The sequence below is a fragment of the Giraffa tippelskirchi genome, chromosome 12 (genome assembly GCF_054371585.1).
Source record: "Giraffa tippelskirchi isolate mGirTip1 chromosome 12, T2T-mGirTip1v1.2.pri, whole genome shotgun sequence".
Lineage (NCBI taxonomy): Eukaryota > Metazoa > Chordata > Mammalia > Artiodactyla > Giraffidae > Giraffa > Giraffa tippelskirchi.
The window spans coordinates 147,180,747-147,207,412 of NC_137286.1; the positions used below are offsets into that span (position 1 = coordinate 147,180,747).

A 26,666-nucleotide genomic window follows, 5' to 3' on the forward strand; every position below is an offset into this window, starting at 1 on the left:
CTGCCGTCCATGGGGTCACACAGAGTCGGACACGACTGAAGCAACTTAGCAGCAGCAGCAGCAGTCACTAGGTCATGTCCTACTCTTTGTGACCCCATGGACTGCAGCAGCTCAGCCTTTCCTTGTCCTCAGTCAGGTCCCAGAGTTTGCTCAGACTCATGTCCATCGAATCAATGATGCCATCCAACCATCTCATTCTTTGCTACCCCCTTCTCCTCCAGCCCTCAATCTTTCCCAGCATCAGGGTCTTTTCCAATGAGTCAACTCTTCAAAACAGGTGGCCAAAGTATTGGAGGTTCAGCTTCAGCATCAGTCCTTCCAGTGAGTATTCAGAGTTGATTTCCTTTAGGATGGACTGGTTTGATCTCCTTGCTGTTCAAGCGACTCTCAAAAGTCTTCTCCAGCACCACAATTTGAATTCTTAGGCACTCAGCCTTCTTTATGGTCCAACTCTCACTTCCATACATGACTACTGGAAAAATCATAGTTTGACTGTATGGACCTTGGTTGGCAAAGAAATGTCTTTGCTTTTAAATACAGTGTCTAGGTTTGCCATAACTTTTCTTCCAAGGAGCAAGCATCTTTTAGTTTCATGGCTGCAGTCATTTCACGGGGGTGCAGTTATTTCCAAACTCACCCAGGGAATGCATTAAATATGCACACACTTCAATAAAGCATTTTTTTTAGATAATTGATATTTTCTAAAGTTAACAAACATAATTGGGTTCAGATACCAAACGCCAAGTCTTCTTTCAACTCTAGTCACACACTTTCTAAAGTAGACGTTCAGAAGAGAGTGTCATCGCTGTGGGAATTGTGAGAGCTTGTTTCAGTGCCAGGCTGTGCCTTCAGAGATCAGAATAAGTTCATTCCTCTTCATGATCTGTTAACCAATTGCAATAACAATGATATTCAGAGCAGCAGGTTCCTATGGTTGTAAGTAACTCAATTCAGTATATGAACTCGACAAAAACATATTGAAATCATAAAATAACTGGCATTCGCCACCAATCTCCATAAAATCCTTTAGCCATTTTCAAGGAGCAGTGCCTTCTCTGTTTAGTAGGGAGAGAAACACCTCTCTACTCTTCAGAGAAACAACAACTAAAACAACAAATATCTCCAACAAGTAAACCAACCTGCCTCGGTTTCCTGTTCCTACTCAAATGTAAGAGGTCAGACTGACCCCAATGGATATTTGATTAGGGAGTAAATTGATTTGGGGACGAGGTAATTTTACTTAAGCCACAAAGCTTAGCAAGGACTCTCATTTTGGCTTAAACAGCAAATGAACAGCTGTTCTTTTCAGTTTGGGGAGACAAGCTGTTCTAGTACCTGATAAATACAGGCTATGGCTCAGCCCGTAAATCCTGCCGAGCACGGATGAGGGGCAGGATGGAGCCCGGCAGCCTCCCCGTCCACCGACAGTGCTCAGCATCCTCCTGGCCACGTGTGACGAGATTGGAAAACCACAGGGTGGGGGTCCTTGGCCGCAAAGATTATTTCAGCTCCATCAGATCCAGTCCCCCGAGAGCGCCCAGCTTTGAACGTCCCCACAGTAGATGACCCTGCAGCCCTGTGTGTGCACGAGTGGGTATTCTCTACGTAAAGATAAACTCAGGCTGTGTTGGACCCAAGTACAAACCTGACCAAGAGAAGATGCCCTGAGGCACAGACTGTTCAGGAAACGGAACCCTGTGTGTATTTCACACCAGGACACTTCCAAGTGTTTCACTTCCATCCTCTTACTGAAAAACCAGAATACCATTCTGTTGTACAGTTCAGATGAGATGGTGGGGCCAGCATGAAGTCAGAGAACTTGGGAGCATGTAAATTCTAGGCAGATGCTCTGAATTCATTTTTTATCTGCAGATTGGTATACTGGCTTAGTCCCAGGAGCCGAGGTAGAGTTTCGCATTCTTTTTTTATTATTCAGCTCCCATATTGTCTGGGATGAGAACCTCTGGCTTAATTACATGTAGTGCATGAATGGACACCGCAGGGTTGAGGCAGCATCTCCGGGCAGGCTGCGTGGCCACAGGATGAAGGGGGAGATGCTTCCAAGGGGGTGGCCAGGGTGTCAGTGGACGTGCTTCTTCGGTCGTGGTCCATGGTACCTGCCGCCTTCGCCCTGCCAGCTGCTCAGAGGCTGCAGCCAGTGGACAGCGTAGTGACCACAGCCAAGGAACACAGCACTCCTTCGGTGGAGCTCACACCAAAAAGGGAAGGGGAAGAGGGCTTTGCCCAGGCTCTCAGCTGGCCCAGTGGGTAGGGCCCAGAACCACCCCCTCCTCCCTGTTATCTCCTTTCTCGTGCGTCTGGATCTCCGCCAGCCATGACGCAAAAGCCCGGCCCTGAGTTTGATTTTTGAATACTGTGTTTGAGAATCGCGACAGATCAATGCCTAGTAAATATGTCTGTGATGACATTAAGATAATAACCTAATAATGTTATTAAAATAATAGCCCACAAGAGCAGTACCCCCAGCATAATGAGAGGGAAAAAAGGAGACAGAGAGAAGGAGAAAACAGCCTTGATTTGGAAGGTTCGGTGTTTAAGGCAGTGGCCTGGAGTCTTGCTCTTGCCGTTTCCTGTGTTCCTGATACACCTCATTTATCCATTCATCTGCATGATGGTTACCTTTATCCTCACAAGCTGAGTGGAGACCGAGGAGGGGAGGGAGGCGAGCCCACTGGAAACTTTCAGGCTGAGGAGGTGCAGCCACAGGGCACAGCAGAGGCAGAGAAATGAAGGGGCGAAAGTGGCTCAGTTGGCTCAATGCAGAGGGTTGTGACAGCTCATAGAAGGGGCACCGGTACACGTGGCAAAGGCTCCACGTGACCCGATAAGCATCTCAGGCTTTGTTCTGCAGGGTGAGCAGGGGCCATGGTGGGCCTGGGGGATGGCAAAAGGCAGAGCCCACCCAACACATGGGCGGCCCCTCGGGGGGTTAAAACTCAGACCAACCTGCAGCCCGGGAAGGGGACTTCTGAACCTTAAATGTCACAGAAGGAGAGAAAGAAGAACGGGCACCACTGAACACAGATTTCTGTGTGAACTAGAGGATTTTTGGATGACTTTCTCTCCTTGCTTTCGCATCCTTCCCTTTCAGAGGAAGAACAAGTGATCCTCTTCAGTTGGAAAGCACTTGTGCGGATCCTCTCTGTGTGGGGCCCATCTCCCCTCATCCTCCCCGCAGCCTCCACGCTGAGATAGATTTTATTTCCCTCTCAAGCCCACTTGTGCTCCCTCATCTTCATACTTGTCTCTATTTTCATGATGTATGTCAGCCCCGTTGCTAGGCAGCTGTTACCCTCAACCCACCGCTCAGCCTCCTGAATGCTGGAAATTAGCCCCACACAGCTAGAAAATCACCCTTTCGCACCTGCATGTGTTTACCGTGAGAGCAGGAATACGAGGAGCAAAATGGCAATCCAGGCACGTGTGTAGAAGGGGCGAAATGCATCCTGTTTACCCCCAGCCAGACAGCTACGTTTGTGCTGGACGCCACATAGAGAAACCATGCGTGGCCCTGTATGAAAAATATCAAGGGAATGAATGATTAGAGAAGAAACAGCATCCTCATCATTCTGGAGCTAAAAATTAATGAACAATATGACCTGGAGAAAAGCAGAAATAAAAATAAGCATGGCGAGAATGTAGACTCTGTAGATTTCTACCAGCGCTGCCTGTAGGGTCCGACCATTCGTCCTTGCCTCTGAGAAGCAAAACACTCACCTTCACCTGATGTCTTCTGTCTTTCCCCTGAGGGAGAGCTCCCTCCAGCTCCATCTTCCCCATCCTGTGGATTATCCAGGCCTTTCTCGGGGAGAATGAGGTGATCAGGAATCCTCAAACATCCTTTTGTTGTTCTCAGTGAAGTAATTAAAATAAGTTCCTAATAAGAGAAATGTCATCATCAGGTCTTGAAATAAGAATATCACATCTTTCTAGAAATATCATTTTAGCCAGAAAAAGGCATGTTTCGTATTTGAGCAAACACAGTAATTAGAATACATCTTGGGCTTCCCTGGTAAAGAATCCACCTGTAATGCGGGAGACCTGAGTTCGATCCGAGTTGGGAAGATCCCCTAGAGAAGAAAATGGCAACCTATTCCAGTATTCTTGCCTGGAGAATCCCAGGGACAGAGGAGCCTGGCGGGCTACAGTCCATGGGGTTGCAAAGAGTCGGGCATGACTAAGTGACTTCACTCGGTGACCAATGAATTCCTTGCAGAGTATGCAGCTCATAATAGGTGCTCAAAGAATATTTACTGAATAGAATTAAATTTTAAGGGGTTTTGAGATTGAAACTTTCATGAAAGAATTTTCTTTGAGAAAGAAGAGAGGAAATGAACATTCAACAAACAATTTCAGGAGATTGCATCTAAGTTTTTTCTAAGCATTCAGTTCAGTTCAGTTCAGTCACTCAGTCGTGTCCGACTCTTTGTGACCCCGTGAATTGCAGCACACCATGCCTCCCAGTCCATCACCAACTCCCAGAGTTTACCCAAACTCATGTCCATCGAGTCGACAATGCCATCCAGCCATCTCATCCTCTGTCATCCCCTTCTCCTCCTGCCCTCAATCTTTCCCAGCATCAGGGTCTTTTCCAATGAGTCACCTCTTCACATGAGGTGGCCAAAGTATTGGAGTTTCAGCTTCAACATCAGTCCTTCCAATGAACAACCAGGACTGATTTCCTTTAGGATGGACTGATTGGATCTCCTTGCAGTCCAAGGGACTTTCAAGAGTCTTCCCCAACACCACAGTTCAAAAGCATCAATTCTTCGGCACTCAGCTTTCTTTATAGTCCAACTCTCACATCCATACATGACTACTGGAGAAACCATAGCCTTGACTAGATGGACCTTTGTTGGCAAAGTAATGTCTCTGCCTTTTAATATGCTATCTAGGTTGGTCATAACTTTCCTTCCAAGGAGTAAGCATCTTTTAATTTCATGGCTGCAAGCACCATCTGCAGTGATCTTGGAGCCCAAAAAAATAAAGTCAGCCACTGTTTCTGCTGTTTCCCCATCCATTTCCCATGAAGTAATGGGACCAGATGCCATGATCTTAGTTTTCTGAATGTTGAGCTTTAAGCCAAATTTTTCACTCTCCTCTCTCACTTTCATCAACAGGCTTTTTAGTTCCTCTTCACTTTCTGCCATAAGGGTGGTGTCATCTGCATATCTGAGGTTATTGATATTTCTCCCAGCAATCTTGATTCCAGCCTGTGCTTCCTCCAGCCCAGCATTTCTCATGATGTGCTCTGCATATAAGTTAAATAAGCAGGGTGACAGTATACAGCCTTGACGTACTCCTTTTCCTATTTGGAACCAGTCTGTTGTTCCATGTCCAGTTCTAACTGTTGCTTCCTGACCTGCATACGGTTTCTCAAGAGGCAGGTCAGGTGATCTTGTATTCCCATCTCTTTCAGAATTTTCCACAGTTTATTGTGATCCACACAGTCAAAGGCTTTGGTGTAGTCAATAAAGCAGAAATAGATGTTTTTCTGGAACTCTCTTGCTTTTTCGATGATTCGGCAGATGTTGGCAACTTGATCTCTGGTTCATCTGCCTTTTGTAAAACCAGCTTGAACATCGGAAAGTTCACAGTTCATGTATTGTTGAAGCCTATCTTGGAGAATTTTGAGCATTACTTTACTAGCGTGTGAGATGAGTGCAATTGTGCAATAGTTTAAGCATTCTTTGGCATTGCCTTTCTTTGAGATTGGGATGAAAACTGACCTTTTCCAGTCCTGTGGCCACTGCTGAGTTTTCCAAATTTGCTGACATATTGAGTGCAGCAGTTTCACAGCATCATAGTTTAGGATTTGAAATAGCACAACTGAAATTCCAACACCTCCACTAGCTTTGTTCGTAGTGATGCTTCCTAAGGCCCACTTGACTTCACATTCCAGGATGTCTGGCTCTAGGTGAGTGATCACACCATCGTGATTATCTGGGTCGTGAAGATTGTTTTTGTACAGTTCTTCTGTGTATTCTTGCCACCTCTTCTTAGTATCTTCTGCTGCTGTTAGGTCCATACCATTTCTGTCCTTTATCGAGCCCATCTTTGCATGAAATGTTCCTTTGGTATGCCTAATTTTCTTGAAGAGATCTCTAGTCTTTCCCATTCTGTTGTTTTCCTCTATTTCTTTGCATTGATCGCTGAGGAAGCCTTTCTTATCTCTCCTTGCTATTCTTTGAAACTCTGCATTCAAGTGGGAATATCTTTCCTTTGCTCCTTTGCTTTTCGCTTCTCTTCTTTTCACAGCTATTTTGTAAGGCCTCCTCAGACAGCCATTTTGCTTTTTTGCATTTCTTTTCCATGGGGATGGTCTTGATCCCTGTCTCCTGTACAATGTCACAAACCTCCGTCCATAGTTCCTCAGGCACTCTATCAGATCTAGTCCCTTAAATCTATTTTTCACTCCCACTGTATAATCACAAGGGATTTGATTTAGGTCATACCTGAATGGTCTAGTGGTTTTCCCTACTTTCTTCAATTTAAGTCTGAATTTGGCAATAAGGAGTTCATGATCTGAGCCACCGTCAGCTCCCAGTCTTGTTTTTGCTGACTGTGTATAGCATCTCCATCTTTCGCTGCAAAAAATATAATCAATCTGATTTCGGTGTTGACCATCTGGTGATGTCCATGGGTAGAGTCTTCTCTTGTGTTGTTGGAAGAGGATGTTTGCTATGACCAGTGTGTTCTCTTGGCAAAACTCTATTAGCCTTTGCCCTGCTTCATTCTGTACTCCAAGGCCAAATTTGCCTGTTACACCAGGTGTTTCCTGACTTCCTACTTTTGCATTCCAGTCCCCTATAATGAAAAGGACATCTTTTGAGGGTGTTAGTTCTTAAAGGTCTTGTAGGTCTTCATAGAACTGTTCAACTTCAGCTTCTTCAGCGTTTACTGGTCGGGGCATAGACTTGGGTTACCGTGATATTGAATGGTTTGCCTTGGAAACGAACAGAGATCATTCTGTCGTTTTTGAGACTGCATTCACGTACTGCATTTCAGACTCTTTTGTTGACCATGATGGCTACTCCATTTCTTCTAAGGGATTCCTGCCCACAGTAGTAGATATAATGGTCATCTGAGTTAAATTCACCCATTCCAGTCCATTTTAGTTCACTGATTCCTAGAATGTCGACGTTCACTCTTGCCATCTCCTGTTTGACCACTTCCAATTTGCCTCGATTGATGGACCTAACATTCCAGGTTCCTATGCAATATTGCTCTTTACAGCATCGGACTTTGCTTCTATCACCAGTCACATCCACAGCTGGGTATTGTTTTTGCTTTGGCTCCATCCCGTCATTCTTTCTGGAGTTATTTCTCCACTGATCTCCAGTAGCATATTGGGCACCTACCGACCTGGGGAGTTCATCTTTCAGTGTCCTATCTTTTTGCCTTTTCATACTGTTCATGGGGTTCTCGAGGCAAGAATACTGAAGTGGTTTGCCATGCCCTTCTCCAGGGGACCACATTCTGTCAGACCTCTCCACCGTGACCCGTCCATCTTGGGTGGCCCCACATGGCATGGCTTAGTTTCATTGAGTTAGACAAGCTGTGGTCCGTGTGATCAGATTAGCTAGTTTTCTGTGATTATAGTTTCAGTGTGTCTGCCCTCTGATTCCCTCTCTCAACACCTACCGTCTTATTTGGGTTTCTCTTACCTTGGACGTGGGGTATCTCTTCACGGCTGCTCCAGCAAAGTGCAGCCGCTGCTCCTTACCTTGGAAGAAGGGTGTCTCCTCACGGTCGCCCCTCCTGACCTTGAACATGGAGTAGCTCCTCTCGGCCCTCCTGTGCCTGCGCAGCCTCCGCTCCTTGGATGTGGGGTAGCTCCTCTCGGCCACCGCCCCAACTTCGGACGTGGGGTTGCCCCTCTCAGCCGCTGCATTTTAAGCATTACCTTAATATACATCCTTTGTATTTTTCTAAGGCAGTGATTCTACAATTTCATGAGAATCAACTGAGAGGCATTACAATGTTTAACCAGATGCCTGCAGTTACTGAGTGAGCTCTTTTTTTTTGTTTATAGGACCATGAGGGATAGAATCTCAAAATTGTTCTTGAAACTAGGAGGAACAACCCATTTTGAAAAGAGGAATATTTATTTCATCACTTTCCTTAGATTCTACTTTGCATTTCTTAATTGTTAGCTTCTTCTCTGTTACTGCAACTTCAACCTACCCCTCTTAGAATAGAGATCCCAGAAGGAAAGGACCAGTGAAGTGGCTCTTTCATGTCTGCTTTCGTAAGTGGTGGTCACATCTGTTACTATCCTGTCATCCATCGTCTTCTGGATTCTGTGAGTGCACTGAGGAGAGTTTTCATGAATCCCTGACATAGAAAGAGCACTTAATGATGAGTATGTGCATCGTAAAATTTTTCAGTAACTATGATAGGACATGAGTTTGAGCAAGCTCCCGGAGTTGGTGATGGACAGGGAAGCCTGGCGTACTGCAGTCCATGGGGTCCCAAAGAGTCGGATACGATTGAGCACTGAACTGACTGAACTGTGCTAGAACTTGCTGGGAAGTTAGCTTGTAGACCAGCAGGAAGGGGAAGTTGAAAGTCATCAGAGACACATTTCACAGGAGACGTGAGACAGATGGAGTGTCTAACACAGTTTTAGCTTTCAACCCCAAGAGAGCCCCGAGTATTCCGCATGATAAAGGAAACATACCCAGTTTCCTACGTGGCCAGCACTGTCCTGTCCAGTCAGGCTGAAGGCCCCGACAGAAAAGAAGCTGACCCCAGCTGAGGAATGGACAGCCAGGGAGGCACCAAGTCTGGTTCGGGGGAGTTGGTGACATCTGGTCCACACCTCCTTTGGGAGTTTCGCCTCCACTTCCCTTCTGTGTCTCCTGAGTTGCGCGACTGTTTCCTTCTGTTTATGCAGTGTACCTCCAGGAAAATAAGTTATCTTCCCAGACTTCTCCATCTCGGTCAACGTCAACTTCATCCTCAGTCTCTTAGGTCAGGATACTTGGGGTCATCCCCTCGTTCCTTCCCATCCACATCAATGCATGGCAGAGCCTATTGGATCTGCCTCAAATATGGACTGAGTTTATCAGTTCCCACCATTTGGAAGAGCCACGTCCTGGGCTGTGGGACGAGCCCCCAGAGGCTCTCCCCAGCCCCCTGCTCATTCCCTCTGCCTGCTCTCTGCCTCGCAGCTTTGACGAGTCTTCAAGTGTCAATTAATGTGGCTCATATGCCCAAAACCTTGCTCCCTAGGAGTCTCTGAGTCCCTTCAAGTCACCCGTGGGGGTCCTCATCCCCCCCGTGTGGACCTGTGTGAGTCCATCTCTCTTCCCTCCCACCTGCTCCAGCCGCCCCACCCCCTTGGTTCTCTGAGCAGGCACACACAACCCGCCCCAGGCTGCTGGACCCCAGGACCTACACCCCCAGCATGGATCCTGTTCGCCCGAGAGGGCCGTGCCCCTTCCTGATGAACAGGTATCTGCTCACCCTAAAACCTCCCTGCTTCATTTTTCTCCATCTCTCTTGGATCTGACATCCTTCCTCATTTACATCTCTATTCTCTGTTTCCATCATGGAATAGAAGGGCTTTTGTCTGTTTTGCTTTCTGCTGTGTTCCTGGAATCTATTGTGTGCTCTCAGATGGCAGAGTCCACCTGCCATGCAGGAGACCCGGGTTCCATCCCTGGGTTGAGAGGATCCCCTGGAGGAGGGCATGGCCACCCACTCCTCCGGTATTCTTTCCCGGAGAACTCTGTGGACAGAAGAGCCTGGTGGGCTACAGCCCATGGGGTTGCAAAGAGTCACACACGACTCAGCGACCGACACACTTGTCTGTTTTGCTTCCTGCTGTGTTCCTGGTATCTGTTTTGTGCTGAGTCAGTTTTGGTTGGTTGATTGAATGAGCCCGAATGAATGAAACAGAGGATGCGATTCTGGACATGCAACAAGATACCAGTTACGTCTCTCATCCCAGATGGGGCTGAGACAGGAGGGGCTCAGCTGGAAGAGTGAACACTGACTTCTTACAGTTGGCTGGTTTCTCTGGGGCCCAGGGCAGGTGTCAGCCTGGGTAGAGGGAGGGGGCCACCTGCTGGACCACAGAGGCCAGGGGTGTGTGGGAACCAGGGAGGAGAAGCCCCTTCTCCAGACCCGCCCGTGCTCAGGACCGCGTGCGGCTCTGCGGAGGTCATTACCACTCTGTCCCGGATGGAAGTCTCTGGGAGGTCAAGCTGCAGTGCAGGGGTGGACCCGTGACTCCATCTAGAGGTGACACTCAGATTCCAGAGACAAGATGCTTTTAATTATATTAAAATAGAGCACCTTACCCTGTCTAAGATGACGCTTTTGTCTTTTCGGTTGAAATGTCAGAATTATACCACTTTAAGTGTCAAAAGAACTATATAAAATGAGAAAAGAAAGGCACCGCGTGTTAAGACTTTTGTTCTGACTTGTTAATACTGTATTCAGATACTTGAATTATGTCAATTCCATTCTCCGTGATAATTAGCAGAGTTCCAGAATGAGACAATTATAAAAGAATAAAGAGATAATGTGAGTGATTTCATTTCATTGTGTAACTGGCTAAGTGGTGGAAATGTGCTGGTTTTCCTGAGTGTTTGAATGACTCTGTATTTCATTATGAGCTTAGTTTACTGCCAAAGGAAGGCTCAGTCACCCAGAGGTCAGAGAACCAAGGAGTCCCGTCTCTGAGAGTCCCATCCGCTGGTGGCCCCCGTGGGTACCACCACCCACGTCTGGCCATTTCAGACGTTTGTGCCCAGTCTCGTCCCCTTTACTCTGGAACCATCTGGGGCCAGGGAGGCTTCCTTTGCAGCGTCGATCGACGCTGGTGGAGCCACCGCCTCCAGAGTCAGGCCGCCCCAGTGCAGTCCCGGCTCAGCCCCTTTCACGTCTGTGTCAGGTCTCCAGGCCTGTCCTCAGGAAGCAGCGCAGAATGGGCTCTCTCACAGCTCCGGAGACGCAGCGGGGCCCCAGCCCTCTGAGACCCTTCCTTGCCTCTCTCTAGCTTTGGTGGTGGCCCCCCAGGCCTTGCAGCTCAGCACCCCACTCCCACCTCCCCGCCAGGTGCGGCCCTCCCTGTGGTTCTGTCTGCACGCATCATTCCTGCCTCTGACAAGGACACTGGTCCTGTGAGATCGGGCCCTCCCTGTTGACGTCATCCTAATTGCATTGCATCCTTCAAGCCTGTTTCTAAAGGTCACATCCATGTATCCATTGTGCTGAGCTTAGTCGTCAGTGGTCTCTGACTCTTTGCGCCCAGCCCGCCAGGCTCCTCTGTCCATGGGATTTCCTAGGCAAGAATGCTGGAGTGGGTTGCCATTTCCTTCTGCGAGGGATCTTCCTGACCCAGGAACTGAACCCGTGTCGCCTGTGTCTCCTGCATTGCAGGTAGACTCTTTACCACTAAGCCATCTATCTATTCAACATCATCCATGTCAGCTTGGGCAAGGGACTTCATTTCCGTGACCATCAGCTTCTCACTGTTGAAAGAGGGTAGTCATCCAGACGTCTGCACCTTCAAGGAGCGTAGGAAGCAGCAGGTGAAAATTCCTGGCACTTGTTCGGTGCTCGAGAAACATTCGTCCCCGTCCTCCACTCCTCCAGCCCAGTTTCTTGGCCTCCTATCCTTGATCGGGTTACTCACAAAGCTCCTTTGGATTTTTCCATGCCACCTCACGGGAAAACCTCAAAAACCTTTCTGGCCAACCCGCCAGTTACCTTCTCCACATAGGCACCATGCGATGTGCAGAGACGACCATTGCCCTGGGGAAGATCACACACTTCGAGGACAGATGAAAATTAAGTTCACCTTTATAGCACAACATAGAATCTGTGTCACATCCTGAGAAGCACGTGGGTGCAGTACCAAGAGAGGAGAGAATTCCTGGTGTCTTGCCAAGGACCTCACAGCAAATTTGCTGCAAAGCTGAAACCCCAGTTTGGGCTTAGGTCCCCAGTCCAGTTTCTTTCCTATTTAGACACATTATATAATTATGAAAGTTACCACCTTTGAACCCCTCGAACGTGGTAACACATAAACCATTTTTGCCCGCTGATGCCCTCAGGTCATGTACCAGCATCCCTGGGGAATGCCCGTCACCTTCAGGTGGTCCCCTCCACCACCCCCTGCAATTTCTTCCTGGTTCCCAAGCCCCCCACACACGACCTCTGTTATCCCCGCTTCCTCTGCCCTGTGCCAGCCTGGAAAGACCCTCTTCTCTTCTGCAGCAACCACAATAAGAACAATTTTATAAAAAAAACCAAAAAACAGCAGATACCAACTCCAGTGCCTACTGGGTAGGAAAGCATATTCTTGCCTCTTATCGAAAAAAAAAAAAGAAAAAATAATCACTGAATATCACCCACAGATCGTCTTAGACCATTCGATGTGATCAAAATGATGAGCCAGAGTTTTCAGAGCCTCGCCTCTAGCACTCCAAATGCATGTTCAGTCTCTGCTGCTATTTTTACTCCCTTCTGTACCCTGAGTTAATACATGAGTGAAAATCTAGGTTTGAGAGGGAAGGGATGTTGCTGACACTGCCATATTTATTTTGCCTGACTCATGGCTAGCAGGACAATGACGATGCTCAATCCAGGGCAGATAAAATGGTGAGTTGTGGGGGACGGCACTAAAAGGATTTTAGAGAGGAAACAAAAGTCTGCTGTTGAAAAGGTCACACAGGTGTATTTTCTCAGGGTTTATGCTGTGCCCCAGATCCATAGTTCCTGCTGCACTGTCCCCAACCCCCACCCTGCACAATGGACACCTAGTTTTTCTTCTGTACTTGCAGAAATAAAGAAGTGGTGTGGCTGCCAAGGGGCTTCCCAGGTGGCTCTAGTGGTAAAGAACCTGCCTGCCAATGCAGGAGACATGAGAGACATGGGTTCAATCCCTGGGTCGGGAAGATCCCCTGGAGGAGGGCATGGCCACCCACTCCAGTATCCTCGCCTGGAGAATCCCATGGACAGAGGAGCCTGGTGGGCTACAGTCCATGGGGTTGCGAAGCATCAGACACGACTGGGGTACCGAGCATGCCCACGTGACGCCGGGGGAACATGTGCAGCCCTGTCAGTGCTCGGGTGGGGAGGGTGGAGAGGGGTGGGCAGCCAGGGGTGCAGGGGATTCACTGCTACCCTCGGGAAGCAGAGCATCTCTTTTAGAAGATGTCAGATTTGCTGCAACAAACTTTAGATGAAAAGCTAAGATGTTCCACAGAAACTAACAGAGAATGGTGGTGATTTAACGATCGGCAGTAAGTTCCCAGGGTGGCCCAATGTGAGAATTATAAGCACACCAGATACAGTCCCGTTGTTTCTCTCCTTCCTCCTGTTCTCATCCTCCCCTCCCCTCCCCTCCTCCTTCTCCTAATGCTGTGCTGCTTGCATGTCAGGTTAAATGTCGCAAGTGCAAATGAAAATTTTGCATCCTTTTTTTTTTAAATGTGTCATATAATCTTAAAAGACTTTTTTTTTTTTAGAAACCCAGAGGAAAACTTTATATAGCCATGAATTTCAGCCAGAGAGTGAAATTTAATTATTTGGAAGAACTTTCCAAAAATAAAGCGTCCTTCTAGAAGATTTAAAGCACTCAGTCTCTACTCTGGGCGCTTTGGTCTTCCTTTATTATAGATTCTAACTACATCTAGATTCACTCTCAAACATTGATAAAGACTGCTGGAATATCTTAAATGGTGTATTTTAAGAGTACTCTAAAAATCTAAATGAGAGCTAATAAATCCATATTCTTTCTCTTTGAACACCCTTTTGATAAATGGTTTGCATCTCTCCTGGTAATATTAAAGGTACATTAGAGGACTGAGAAGTATATTTGGTTCCTTTTAAAATCACATCCACGTAAAGGACAAGGGCTGTTCCAAGTGATCCCAGGTGAAATTCACGATGGCTGGAGGTGCGAGGGGAAGGATTTTAAAAACTGGGTAACAAAGGCAACGCTGCTGAAAAGAATCGTTTGCTTGACCAGTTCACTCATGGCTTTCCTGTCCCCACTGCTTTTTGCAGGTACAAGCCCTTGGCTGAGACCCTCACCGTCAATGAGAGGACACTGCCCGCCGAGGAGAGGTGCCGGCTGGCCCTCCAGCACTGCCCGTTACCAGGGTGGCAGGTGGGTGACCCCCAAACTCCTACCAGAGCAGGTCAGGTTTGCCAGTAGGTGAGCTGAGTCATCGCGGGAGCCCCCGAAGTGTGTGTGTGTGTGCACGCGCACACGCTCAGTCGCTTCAGTTGTGTCTGACCCCATGGACTGTAGCCCTCCAGGCTCCTCTGTCCGTGGGATTCTCCAGGCAGGAACACTGGAGTGGATTGCCACTGCCTGAGACTCACCGGCAAAAACAAAGTGCCGTGATGGGTTTGGCAAAGAGAGATGCCAAGTGTAGTTCCTGAACACACAGCAGCCCTGATTCACCAGTTGCATCAGCAAACACAGGACAGGGGAAGCCTGGAGCCTCCGTTTATGACTCGGGGAGGAGTTCAGAATATAGTTTGCCTGCATCTCAGACCCCAACATGGGCAGCAGAGCCTTCTGGAGTGTCTAAAGGGGAGAAGTCAGGGGAACCAAAACAGGGGTGGTTGACAGAGCCCAGGGTTCCCTGGCGTGGTAGCCGTGCTTCCAGAGGAGGAAGGAGCGGGAGACAGAGAGCAGGGACGTGTTCCTCAGAAACCCGAGGGCGCGGTCTGGATTTTGTTTAATCCCTGAAGCAACTCAGAAGGCCGCCATGACTGGTGTTAGGAAGAGGAATGTGAAATGTAAAAGAACTGAGAAACAGAAGTGAGCAATCCTGGGAATCAGGGTCCTTGACACCAGGAATTCCTGCAAGTTTCTAGCTATAAAGCATCTGAACCTGCCCAGGAGGCAAAGAGTTGGTAGCCAGTAGTTTCGGCAAAATGTAACAATCACAGGAAAGCAGACTTAAGTCTCATCTTTTAAAAATGATAGGGAGATAGAGTGTCTCCAAGGGAAAATGATGATAGTTGATGAGGCCAAAAAAGGGTCCTTCAGTGCAGAAACGACATGAAGAGGAGGTGCAGACTTGCTGGTGTGTCTGAAAGGGGAAGACAGGGTGGGTAAGGCAGGTGCTGAGCCCTGGGGTGACACCAGCATCCTCACCCACCTATGACGAAGAACCAAGAACCAAGCAGTTTAGCATGGATGAGTAACGATCTAATTGTTGGTGCCACCCAAGCTCTTTCTTTATTATCCTTTCTCCTGTTCTTTCCCTTTTCTAACTAATAACGGAGTTGAACTTTAAATAGCGGTCTGAAGGAGGATGCGCACACAGCCTGTAGTAGGCACAGATGCACATCCGTGCCAAAAGACAGGATAAAAAAAGGAGGAGGAAGGAGGAATTGCTAACAGAGAGTGAAGTCAGCGAGCCACGCAAGAGTCAGTGGCATCAGACGTGGGGCTCGCGTGCGGAATCGTTCCACAAGCTGGAGGTAGTGAAGTCATTTCAACTGACTCACTCTCAGAACTTTAAGCCAGTGTCTGGGGAAAGATGGAGGGCAGGAGGAGAAGGGGGCGATAGAGGACGAGGTGGTGGGATGGCATCACCGACTCATGGACATGAGTTTGAGCAAGCTCCGGGAGTTGGTGATGGACAGGGAGGCCTGGCGTGCTGCAGTCCATGGGGTTGCAGAGAGTCAGACACGACTGAGCGACTGAACAACAACTGAACAGAAGTGAATACAGAACACAAAGATTTTCCTGGTGCATTTTGCTCTTTAACAAACACGGATAAGAATGATGTACTTTATTAATGTTGAGAAAGAACATTGAGTTGTTAAGGGATCTGGGAAGATTCTTCCACTAAGAGAGGGACTGGCAGGAACCACGATACCTGACCAGCCTTTAGGTCCTCCAAGACACCTGACTGGAGTCTGGGGCAAACAAGGAGGGAGAGGGCCCAGGGGACAAACCAGGGCAGCCAGGCAGCTGTCCCTCCTCCCACGTGTGCTAGGACGCTTGACTTTGCCGCTGGGTACGGTGTGACGCTAAACCACACGCACACTGGGCCTTTGAAAAAGTACATCGAAATAAAGCATGGGGAAGTTCAATTCAGTTCAGTCGCTCAGTCGTGTCCGACTCTCTGTGACCCCATGAATTGCAGCACGCCAGGCCTCTCTGTCCATCACCAACTCCCGGAGTCTACCCAAATCCATGTTCATCGAGTCGGTGATGCCATCCAACCATCTCACATCCTCTGTCATCCTCTTCTCCTCCCGCCCCCAATCCTACCCAGCATTAGGATCTTTTCCAATAAGTCAACACTTCGCATGAGGTGGCCAAAGTATTGGAGCTTCAGCTTCAACATCAGACCTTCCAATGAACACCCAGGATTGATCTCTTTTAGGATGGATTGATTGGATCTCCTTGCAGTGCAAGGGACTCTCAAGAGTCTTCTCCAACACCACAGTTCAAAAGCATCAATTCTGTGGCGCTCAGCTTTCTTCACCATCCAACTCTCACATCCATACTTGACCACTGGAGAAACCATAGCCTTGACTAGACGGACTTTTGTTGGCAAAGTAATGTCTCTGCTTTTAAACATGCTATCTAGGTTGGCCATAACCTTCCTTCCAAGGAGTAAGCGTCTTTTAATTTCATGGCTGCAGTCACCATCAGCAGTGATTCTGGAGCCCAAAAAAGTAAAGTCTGACACTGTTTCCACTGTTTCCCCATCTATTTCCCATGGAGTGATGGGACCAGATGCCATGATCTTAGTTTTCTGAATGTTGAGCTTTAAGCCAACTTTTTCACTCTCCTCCTTCACCTTCATCAAGAGGCTCTTTAGTTCCTCTTCACTTTCTGCCATAAGGGTGGTGTCATCCGCATATCTGAGGTTATTGATATTTCTCCCGGCAATCTTGATTCCAGCTTGTGTTTCTTCCAACCAGCGTTTCTCATGATGTACTCTGCATATAAGTTAAATAAGCAGAGTGACAATATACAGCCTTGACAGACTCCTTTTCCTATTTGGAACCAGTCTGTTGTTCCATGTCCAGTTCTAATTGTTGCTTCCTGACCTGCATACAGGTTTCTCAAGAGACAAGTCAGATGGTCTGGTATTCCCATCTCTTTCAGAATTTTCCACAGTTTATTGTGATCCACACAGTCAAAGGCTTTGGCATAGTCAATAAAGCAGAAATAGATGTTTTTCTGGAACTCTCTTGCTTTTTCGATGATCCAGCGGATATTGGCAATTTGATCTCTGGTTCCTCTGCCTTTTCTAAAACCAGCTTGAACATCTGGAAGTTCACGGTTCACGTATTGCTGAAGCCTGGCTTGGAGAATTTTGAGCATTACTTTACTAGCATGTGAGATGAGTGCAATTGTGTGGTAGTTTGAGCATTCTTTGGCATTGCCTTTCTTTGGGATTGGAACGAAAACTGACCTTTTCCAGTCCTGTGGCCACTGCTGAGTTTTCCAAATTTGCTGGCATATCGAGTGCAGCACTTTCACAGCATCACCTTTGAGGATTTGAAATAGCTCAACTGGAATTCCATCACCTCCACTAGCTTTGTTCGTAGTGATGCTTTCTAAGGCCCACTTGACTTCACATTCCAGGATGTCTGGCTCTAGGTGAGTGATCACACCATCGTGATTATTGGGTCGTGAAGATCTTTTTTGTACAGTTTTTCTGTGTATTCTTGCCACCTCTTCTTAGTATCTTCTGCTGCTGTTAGGTCCATACCATTTCTGTCCTTTATCAAGCCTATCTTTGCATGAAATGTTCCTTTGGTATCTCTAATTTTCTTGAAGAGGTCTCTAGTCTTTCCCAATCTGTTGTTTTCCTCTGTTTCTTCGCACTGATCGCTGAGGAAGGCTTTCTTATCTCTCCTTGCTATTCTTTGGAACTCTGCATTCAGATGAGAATATCTTTCCTTTTCTCCTTTGCTTTTCGCTTCTCTTCTCTTCCCAGCTATCTGTAAGGCCTCCTCAGACAGCCATTTTGCTTTTTTGCATTTCTTTTCCATGGGGATTTTCTTGATCCCTGTCTCCTGTACAATGTCACGAACCTCTGTCCATAGTTCATCAGGCACTCTGTCTATCAGGTCTAGTCCCTTAAATCTATTTGTCACTTCCACTGTATACTCATAAGGGATTTGCTCTAGGTCATACCTGAATGGTCTAGTGGTTTTCCCTACTTTCTTCAAAGAGTTCCCGTTTATTACACTAATTTATTCTCCTTGGCTTGTTTTATCTCCCTAAAGGAGGCCAAAGAAAAGAAGAAACGTATTCATTTGCAGATTGTATTTCTTTTATGCGTTCCGTCTTGAATAGTTGGGAAAGGTGGCTTTCTTCAGCTTCTCTAAGATGTAACCTTTCATATTCTTTATGCTATAAAACAAATTATTTGCTCTAGAGAAATAAAGCTTATCCCTATTTCACTCTTGTACTAGTCAGAAGGCAAACGATTAAAAAAAAAACAAAACTTACTTCTTACCTGGAAAGCCAGACCCCTCAGTTTCAGAAGTAAAGCGTTCGTTTGAAATGCATTGAAAGTTACAGGCAGAGTTATTACCACTCTCTTGTGGGAGGTTAACAAGGACAAGGATTAAATAAGAAATGTTTGAAGCAGTAGCAGGTCCTAATGGGTGGTTCTCTCCAGGCACCATGGTCCTCAGGTTGCTAAGAGGCCAACATGTTGCCAGGAAGCAGCCCTTATGCATCCTCTGGCTCCAAGTGGTTAGCGTGAAACTGATGGCTATTCTCCTCCATAGCGCTTAGAAGCAACGCTCGAATGGGAAGAGACGGGAGTCATCCTTGGCTGCGTGAATCTGCACAGAGTGTTAGCTAGAAATTCTATTCTCTGAACTAAGAAGCGGGTCTTTTTTTTTTTTTTAAATGTCAGTTGCATAGCATTTTATTTGAGGGGATTTTTAGAAAAGATTTTGTTTGATGTGGACCATTTTTAAAGTCTTTACGCTTTTTTTTTTTAAATAAATTTATTTATTTTAGTTGGGGGCTAATTACTTTACAATATTATAGTAGTTTTTGCCATACATTGACATGAATCAGCCATGGGTTTACATGTGTTCCCCTTCCTGGACCCCGCTCCCACCTCCCTCCCCATCCCATCCCTCTGGGTCATCCCATTGCCCCAGCCCTGAGCATTTGTCTCATGCATCGAACATGGAATGGTGTTCTGTTTCACATATGATAATATACATGTTTCAATGCTATTCTCCCAGAACGTCCCACCCTCACCTTCTCCCTCAGAGTCCATAAGACTGTTCTATGCATCTGTGTCTCTTATTCTGTCTCGCATATAGGGTTATCGTTACCATCTTTCAAATTCCATATATATGCATTAGTATACTGTATTGGTGTTTTTCTTTCTGGCTTACTTCACTCTGTATAATGGGCTCCAGTTTCATCCATCTCAATAGAACCGATTCAAATGTATTTTTTTTAATGGCTGAGTAATATTCCATTGTGTATATGTACCACAGCTTCCTTATCCATTCGTCTGCTGATGGACATCTAGGTTGCTTCCATGTCCTGGCTATTGTAAACAGTGCTGCAATGAACATTGGGGTACACGCGTCTCTTTCAATTCTGGTTTCCTCGGTGTGTATGCCCAGCAGTGGGATTGCTGGGTCATATGGCAGTTCTATTCCCAGTTTTTTAAGGAATCTCCACACTGTTCTCCATAGTGGCTGTACCAGTTTGCATTCCCACCAACAGTGTAAGAGGGTTCCGTTTTCTCCACACCCTCTCCAGCATTTATTGCTTGTAGACTTTTGGATAGCAGCCATTCTGACTGGTGTGAAATGGTAAGAAGCGGGTCTTTTATTGTGGCTCTCATGGGTCTTGAGGATCCTATGAGATCACTTCCTCTCTCCCTGACATCCATCACAACCCGTGCAGGAAGCCTTCACAGCATCAGCACGGCAGCTCTAGCCCCATTGCTCCTGTTCTTTTGCACATTAGAGCAATTCTGTACACGCTACTGAACCCTGGGGTTTCCTTCTGTTGCACACGAGGAGAGAGAGTCGTCTTCCCTTCAGTGCTCTGCATTGTTTAGTGATCCGCGTGTGCTGTTTACTGTCCATGTAGCCCTGGGTTTGGAGTCAGTACGTGAGGCCTTGGAATTTCTGAAATCTCATCAGTAATGATTCCTCTCATCCTGGAAGTCTGTTACAACTCCGAGGGTGTTGTGTATTTATTTGTTTTGCTCTGTTTTATATGAGTTAAGCCAGAAGAAAGAAAGGAGGCAGTGAACAGGAATAACCTCATTGCAGACATGAGGAAGTTGCCTCAGAGATCGGATTCCTGATCAAAATGCAAGGTGGGGCGAATATTTCGTCTCGGCCGGAAGGCCCTTTGCCAGGACCAGACCCGGCTCTTCTGTGGCGGGTTCTTTCCGCTGCACTCGCTCTGATCTGTATCTTTTAATGTAGCCACTGCAAGTCCCTTTACTCGGACGACAGAACTTGAAAGGCACAGATTATGCTTCCAGACCGGGGCTTTGATCAGAGGCACTCGGTTCCTTGATGAGCCTCGCAGATTGCTTCCTGTGGTTAGTGTCTCTTTTTTTCTGTTTCTCATGCACCCCGTAGATGGAGATAAAACAAGCTGGCTGCTTGCCGTTGCTGCCAGTTCAGATTGGAATCTTTCTTAAGCGAGCGTCAGGCCACTGACCCTTCCACAGCCAGGGCTTTGGGAGGCTGGGTCCTGACTTAAGGAAAAGGAGGAGAAGGAGAAAAGGGAGAAGAGGAGGAACTGGGCTCAAGGGAGGAAATATTTGGTTCTGTCCAGTGTGTAATGTCCGTCCTAGTCTGACAGCGGGGACCTGAGTGCTCCAGGCACCCGGGATGCCGCAGGGCTGGCCAGCATCCACGGTCCAGGTGCCACCCCAGGAGTGCTCACCTTGCCTTGACCCCGTGGGCAGAGGCAGGTGGAGACCCGTCCTGCTGAACCAAGTGGCAGCGCCCCCAGCTGGCGTGCGGCCGGGCTCTGTCCCCCCTCCCCGTTGTCCGCTGTTGTCCTCGCCCCTGAGGTCACCCAGCCTGTCTTCCACCGAGCTGCTGCCTGCCACCAGCGAGTAAGCTCGTTGAGGAGGCCGTGTCCGCCCTGGGGACTGCTGTGTCTCCATCAAGGGCGTCTCACAGGCAGGTGCTTGGTGCAGACTTGCCCAGCTGATCAATGAGTCTTTGTCAATAAGAAACCAACCAAATGACTCTATATATGCAGACATGGGCTTCTCAAGTGGCATGGTGGTAAAGAATCGCCTGCCAGTACAGGAGATGTAAGAGACTCAGGTTTGCTCCCTGGGTTGGGAAGATCTCCTGGAGGAGGGCATGGCAACCCACCCCAGTATTCTTCCCTGGAGAATCCCATGGACAGAGGAGCCTGGAGGGCTACAGTCCAGAGTCGCAAAGAGGTAGACACGACTTAGAGACTAAGCACTGACTCACATACATACACAGACTTGTACGAATCTTTAAAATCTGGAATAATTCACAAAAACCTAAGAGCACTAATATCTGAAGGATGGTTTCGAGATGAGAGTCAAATGGAATTTTAGCGTACGTCTATATTTAGAAGGTGAAATGAATTCGTGGATTACTTCTGTAATTAAATATGATTTTTAGAATTTGTAATCACTACCTAAATACAGTTTAAGTGGAATATTGCATGGGGCCAATTTAATTATTTTAAGCTTTTATGAAAAAATTGTAAGTCACACGGACAGTGCTTTTCCTAAAGCACTTTTGTTTCCAAAAGAGCAGTTAACCTGTTGGATACTTCACACCACCGGCCCTTACTTCTCCAAGGAACCTTCATAGAATTTGAGCTGGTCACCACAAGTTTGGGCAGAGTCAGTCCTGCCATTGCTTCCTTTACATTATCAACATCACTGCTTTAATAGAAAGTGGTTTTAACTTGATGAGAAGTGAAGGAAAATTGTGAGGCTAGAAAGGCATCAGTGCTTGGCAGTTTCTTGTTCGTGTGCGTGAAATGACAAATTTTAAAAACACGCTGGACGAGCTTTATCCTTATTTCAAAGCAGAATTTAAGTAAGTTGCTCAAAAAGCAATCGAAGGTTCCTGAAATGATTCGAGTAGACTCTACAGGACTGACCTCCAGGACGGTTTTGTGTCTCACCAGAGGTATTTTTCTTTATGAAACAAAAAGTCTATGGATTACTTCTTTTGTGGGGGGAAAAAAAATCAAACAGTTTTGAAAATAAGTTAAATGAAGCCACTAGTTATTAACTTTCTGCTATTTGGTACTTTTTAAATTATTCAGATATTTCATTTATTTAAATATATACATTTTTTAATTCAGTCCCACTTTAAAAGGTACCTTTAAAAATAATCCCTCCAGTCTATGTCCATTTATCAAATCCTTTCCGCCCGATTTTCATGGCCATACACCAGCGATGGGCAGGCTTGTATTAGCCATGCTGTGTCACTTCCATAGAGGGGGAAACTTCTGAAACTAATTCTAAGTGGAAAAATAAATGGTATCATCTGATTTTCACACATTTTATGTGAATCAACTGGGTAGGGGGTGCTGTCTTCTGTGTAGTTCTTTGAATGCTATATTTATTTTAAAGCCATCTGGAGGGTGACGAAGAGAGAAACGGATCTGTCGGAGCCCATTCAGGGGCGCTGGGATGCCGGGCAGCCCCCAGCCCTGCAGGGCTCGGGGGAGCCAGGCTAGGGCCCAGCCGGCCCTCCGCTTAGCACAGCTTCCACAGGGACGGCTTTTATTGTCCTTCCAGACAGTTCTAGGACTCTGGAGTGAGGGGAGCCTCGTGGACGAACAAAGGCGTTCCGTGCGACGCCTGTCACAGGACATCGTGGAAGGAGAGGCTGAGATGATAACCTCAGCGAGACTTCCTGTGTTCTCTAACGCTGTGAGGATGGGGAGTCAGACACAAGAGGGCTCCCGATGACTTGCCCAAGGTGGCACAGACAGGAAGTAAAGAACCCACCTGCAATGCGGGAGATCCGGGTTCGATCCCTGGGTCGAGAAGATCCCCTGGAGGTGGGCATGGCAACCCTCTCCAGTATTCTTGCCCGGAGAATCCCATGTGGGCAAAGGAGCCTGGTGGGCTACAGTCCATGGGGTCACAGAGTCAGACATGACTGAGGAACTAAACAACAGCAATGTATAAAACAGATCCTAATGAGAACCTACTGTATACCACAGTGAACGCTACTCGGTGCTCCGTGGTGGCCTAAATGGGGAGAAAATCCAAAAAGGAGGGGATATATGCATATGCATAGTAGAGTCACGTTGCTGTACAGCAGAAGCTGACACAACAGTGTATAGCAACTAAACTCCAATAAAAACGTTTTAAAATGTAGTTTAAGGAAGAAAAAAGAGAGAGACTCCGAAAGAACTAACAGAAAGCAAACCCCAGATTCAACGAAATCGACTTTCCCTGTTTGTGCAATCACAGTCATTGTTTTCTTCATCATCTTCCTCTGAGGCAGGTTTCATCCTCCACATCCTCTCAAGTAAGGCATGGCCTAGATTCCACTGCGTGTCTTTCTGAAATATATGGCCTCCCAAGGATTCACTCTGACAGTACTGAGAATTGCAAGATTAACATTTTACCATAACATTAAATAAAATCAGTTGGATGAAGGATTTATTATTTCATTAATCTAAAATAGTCCAGTAGAGAAAAGATAATAAAAGTAAGAGCAAGAAACTGTTCAAGTTTTAAACATGCTCCACTTTCTTTACATCTTCGAAGACGAGACAATCGTATTAGGGCCCTTGGCTCTTATTAGTACAATAAATTAATGGTTTATAGCCTTTGTTTTATTACTAGAGGAGCACTTCATAAATCAACCACAAGTACAAGCTAGAAAATAGCCTATAAAACTACTCTTTCTCTCATGTTCCTCCTCTTTCTCTGGCATTATTACTGTTGAGCATAATAAAAAATAGGTATCTAAGAGTATCTCTTAGCAGTGTGTGCATTATGACTGGGAATTACTGTATATGTGCACATATATTTATTTCCACTTTTCTCATGTTCCAAACATATACATATACACACATATGTGACTGTGATTTTGCTACAAAGGGTTCGATCTTTATAAGAAATTTGAAAAATAAGAGAAAATTAAAGAAGAAAATATAGATCACCCATCACTAACTGAACTACCTAGAGATAATTACCCCAGATGCTTGGTATGTATTCACTCACTCAGTTTTTAAAAACATTATAGATGTTTGATTCTTGGAAAGTGTGTCTCCCTTTATACTCTGAGGACAGATGCTATGTCTCTTTTTTTCTTATATATGTTCACACACGTGTGTGTGTGTGTGTGTGTTTCACAATCACACCCCCAGGGGTCTGGTCAGAACACTCAGCTTGCGTTTGTTGAATGACTGAAGGAACGAATCTCCTCCTCACCCCAAGCTCCTTTTGAAGATGGAAGCATGCACAGTCGAGTCTTGCTACTACGTGTGATCGTCTCTCTTTTAAAGCGATTCTACGTTTTCCCTCTCAGCCTCGTTAAGCAGAAAGCTCAGCGTAGTGTCTGGCACTCAACCATTGCTAAGCGAGAGCGGGCTATGCCTCCTGCGAACCCGTTTTTTCACGTCTTAGGAATTAGTTCCGGAGCCTGGTGGGCTGCTGTCTATGGGGTCGCACAGAGTCGGACACGACTGAAGCGACTTAGCAGCAGCAGCCTCTGATTCCAGGTCTGTTGGGGAAGCGAGTCAGCAAGCCTTTGGTGAGCCCCATTTTGTGTGTGTCCTGACGTCACACGGGCAGTGGTGCCGCCATGTTGAGCCCCATTTTGTGTGTGTCCTGACGTCACACGGGCAGTGGTGCCGCCATGTTGAGCCCCATTTTGTGTGTGTCCTGACGTCACACGGGCAGTGGTGCCACCATGTTGGGGAGGAACAGCCTGTCCCCCTCACGGGGGGAATGGGGAAGTGGGCCGTGAGCAGAAAACCCGTAAAGAGCTACCGGTTAGGGTCCTGTACGCCCTCGCTGGGAGGGAACTGAGGTGGACAGTGTGGTGGGGAGTCCCGGGGTCAGGTGGGCGGGGACCCTGAAGGGCACACCCACAACCGCCGAGTCCAGGCTGAGGCCCGAGGGCTGGAGAGGCACCGACTGGAGCGGAAGTAGGGGGCGGGGGCGGGCCTGCTGCCCCCTGGCGAGGGCAGCCCCCGAGGAGAGCCCTGAGGCCCCGCCGTGAGGCAGGGAGCGGCCGGGCTGCGAGGAGGTGTTTCTCAGCCTCTGCCCTTCGCCGGTCAAGCCCCCTCCCCAGGAAGGAAAATGGATGAGGCCCTAGGGCTGGGGCAGCGGGTACGGAGTCCCTCAGCTGTTGCAGGGGGTTGCGGCCCCTCGAGGGTCGCCTTCCAGGATCGGCCGGGCTCTGGGTTACTGCTGGGAGAGTGGGGCGTCATGCCTACGCCCGCCCCAGGTCCGTCTCTTCACCAGTCTGCCGTGTGCTGTGTGCGTGCTCAGTCGTGTCCGACTCTGCGACCCCATGCACTGGAGCCCGCCAGGCTCCTCTGTCCATGGAATTTTCCAGGCAAGAATACTGGAGTGGGTTGCCATTTCCTTCTCCAGGGGAACTTCCAGACAGAGGGTTCAAACTTGGGTCTCTTGCATCTCCTGCATTGGCAGGCAGATTCTTTACCATTGCGCCGCGTGGAATGATGTAGTCATTCAACAAGCCCTTATTAAGCACCTGTTGTATGCCACAACCTTGTCATAGCTAAGGGGTTTTGCCCATCATGAACCAGTGTCACCCTCTGGGGCAGAATATCCCTTCAGAATGGATGCTTAGAGGGACATGGGGTCCAGAGCCATAGGGACTTAATGTGAGCAAAGCTCAGCGTCCTACTTCAAGTTCAATGTGAAGCCATTGAGCTTTAAGGAGAGTGTCAACGTGATCCAATTCAGGCTTCAAACATGAAAAAAAAAAAAAACATCACTGGAAAGCAAATCTAGATCTGGGGAGCAAGGCAACAAGCTTAAGGTAGTAACCCACATGAGACAGAGCAGGGACAGATAGACAGACAGGGCGGCTGAGGCAGAGAAGGGATAGGACCTCACAGGGACCTTCAGCCAGCAAGCTCCTTACCTTTTATTGACTCAAAGAGAGAACACGCTTTTAAAACCAGCACATCAGTTTAGGTCAAGAATACACTCATGCTGTTATGTCCAAGTGTGAATTTGCTGCACAAAATAAGGGTGGAGCTCTGAAAGATGGAAAAGACCATATGATAGTGCTTATGTGTGAAATCTAAAAGAAAAATTGTACAAATGAACTTATTTACAAAACAGAAATAGAGTCACAGATGTAGAAAGCAAACTTCAGGTGACTAGGGTGGAAGTGGAGGGGAAGAGATAAATTGGGAGATTGGGATTGATAGATACACATTATATATATATATATAAATAGATAACTAATAAGGTATAGCACAGGGGACTCAATACTCTGGAATGACCTATATGGGAAAAGGATCTAAAGAGTGGATATAGTTATGTGTATGTGCTTATGCGCTAAGTCACTTCAGTTGTGTCCGACTCTTTTGTGACGCTATGGACTATAGCCTGCCAGACTTCTCAGTCCACGGGATTCTCCAAGCAAGAATACTGGAATGGGTTGCCATGCCCTCCTCCAGG

General features: G+C 47.1%; 1 protein-coding gene across 1 annotated transcript in view; it reads left to right on the forward strand.

The window, feature by feature from the left end:
• The window catches only part of MYO16 (myosin XVI), a 467,123-nt gene that overhangs the window by 350,298 nt on the left and 90,159 nt on the right, over positions 1-26,666 (forward strand). The window contains exon 28 of the mRNA XM_081547232.1: positions 14,050-14,152. Coding sequence (XP_081403358.1) covers positions 14,050-14,152 — 103 coding nt within the window. The remainder of the gene's footprint in view (positions 1-14,049; positions 14,153-26,666) is intronic.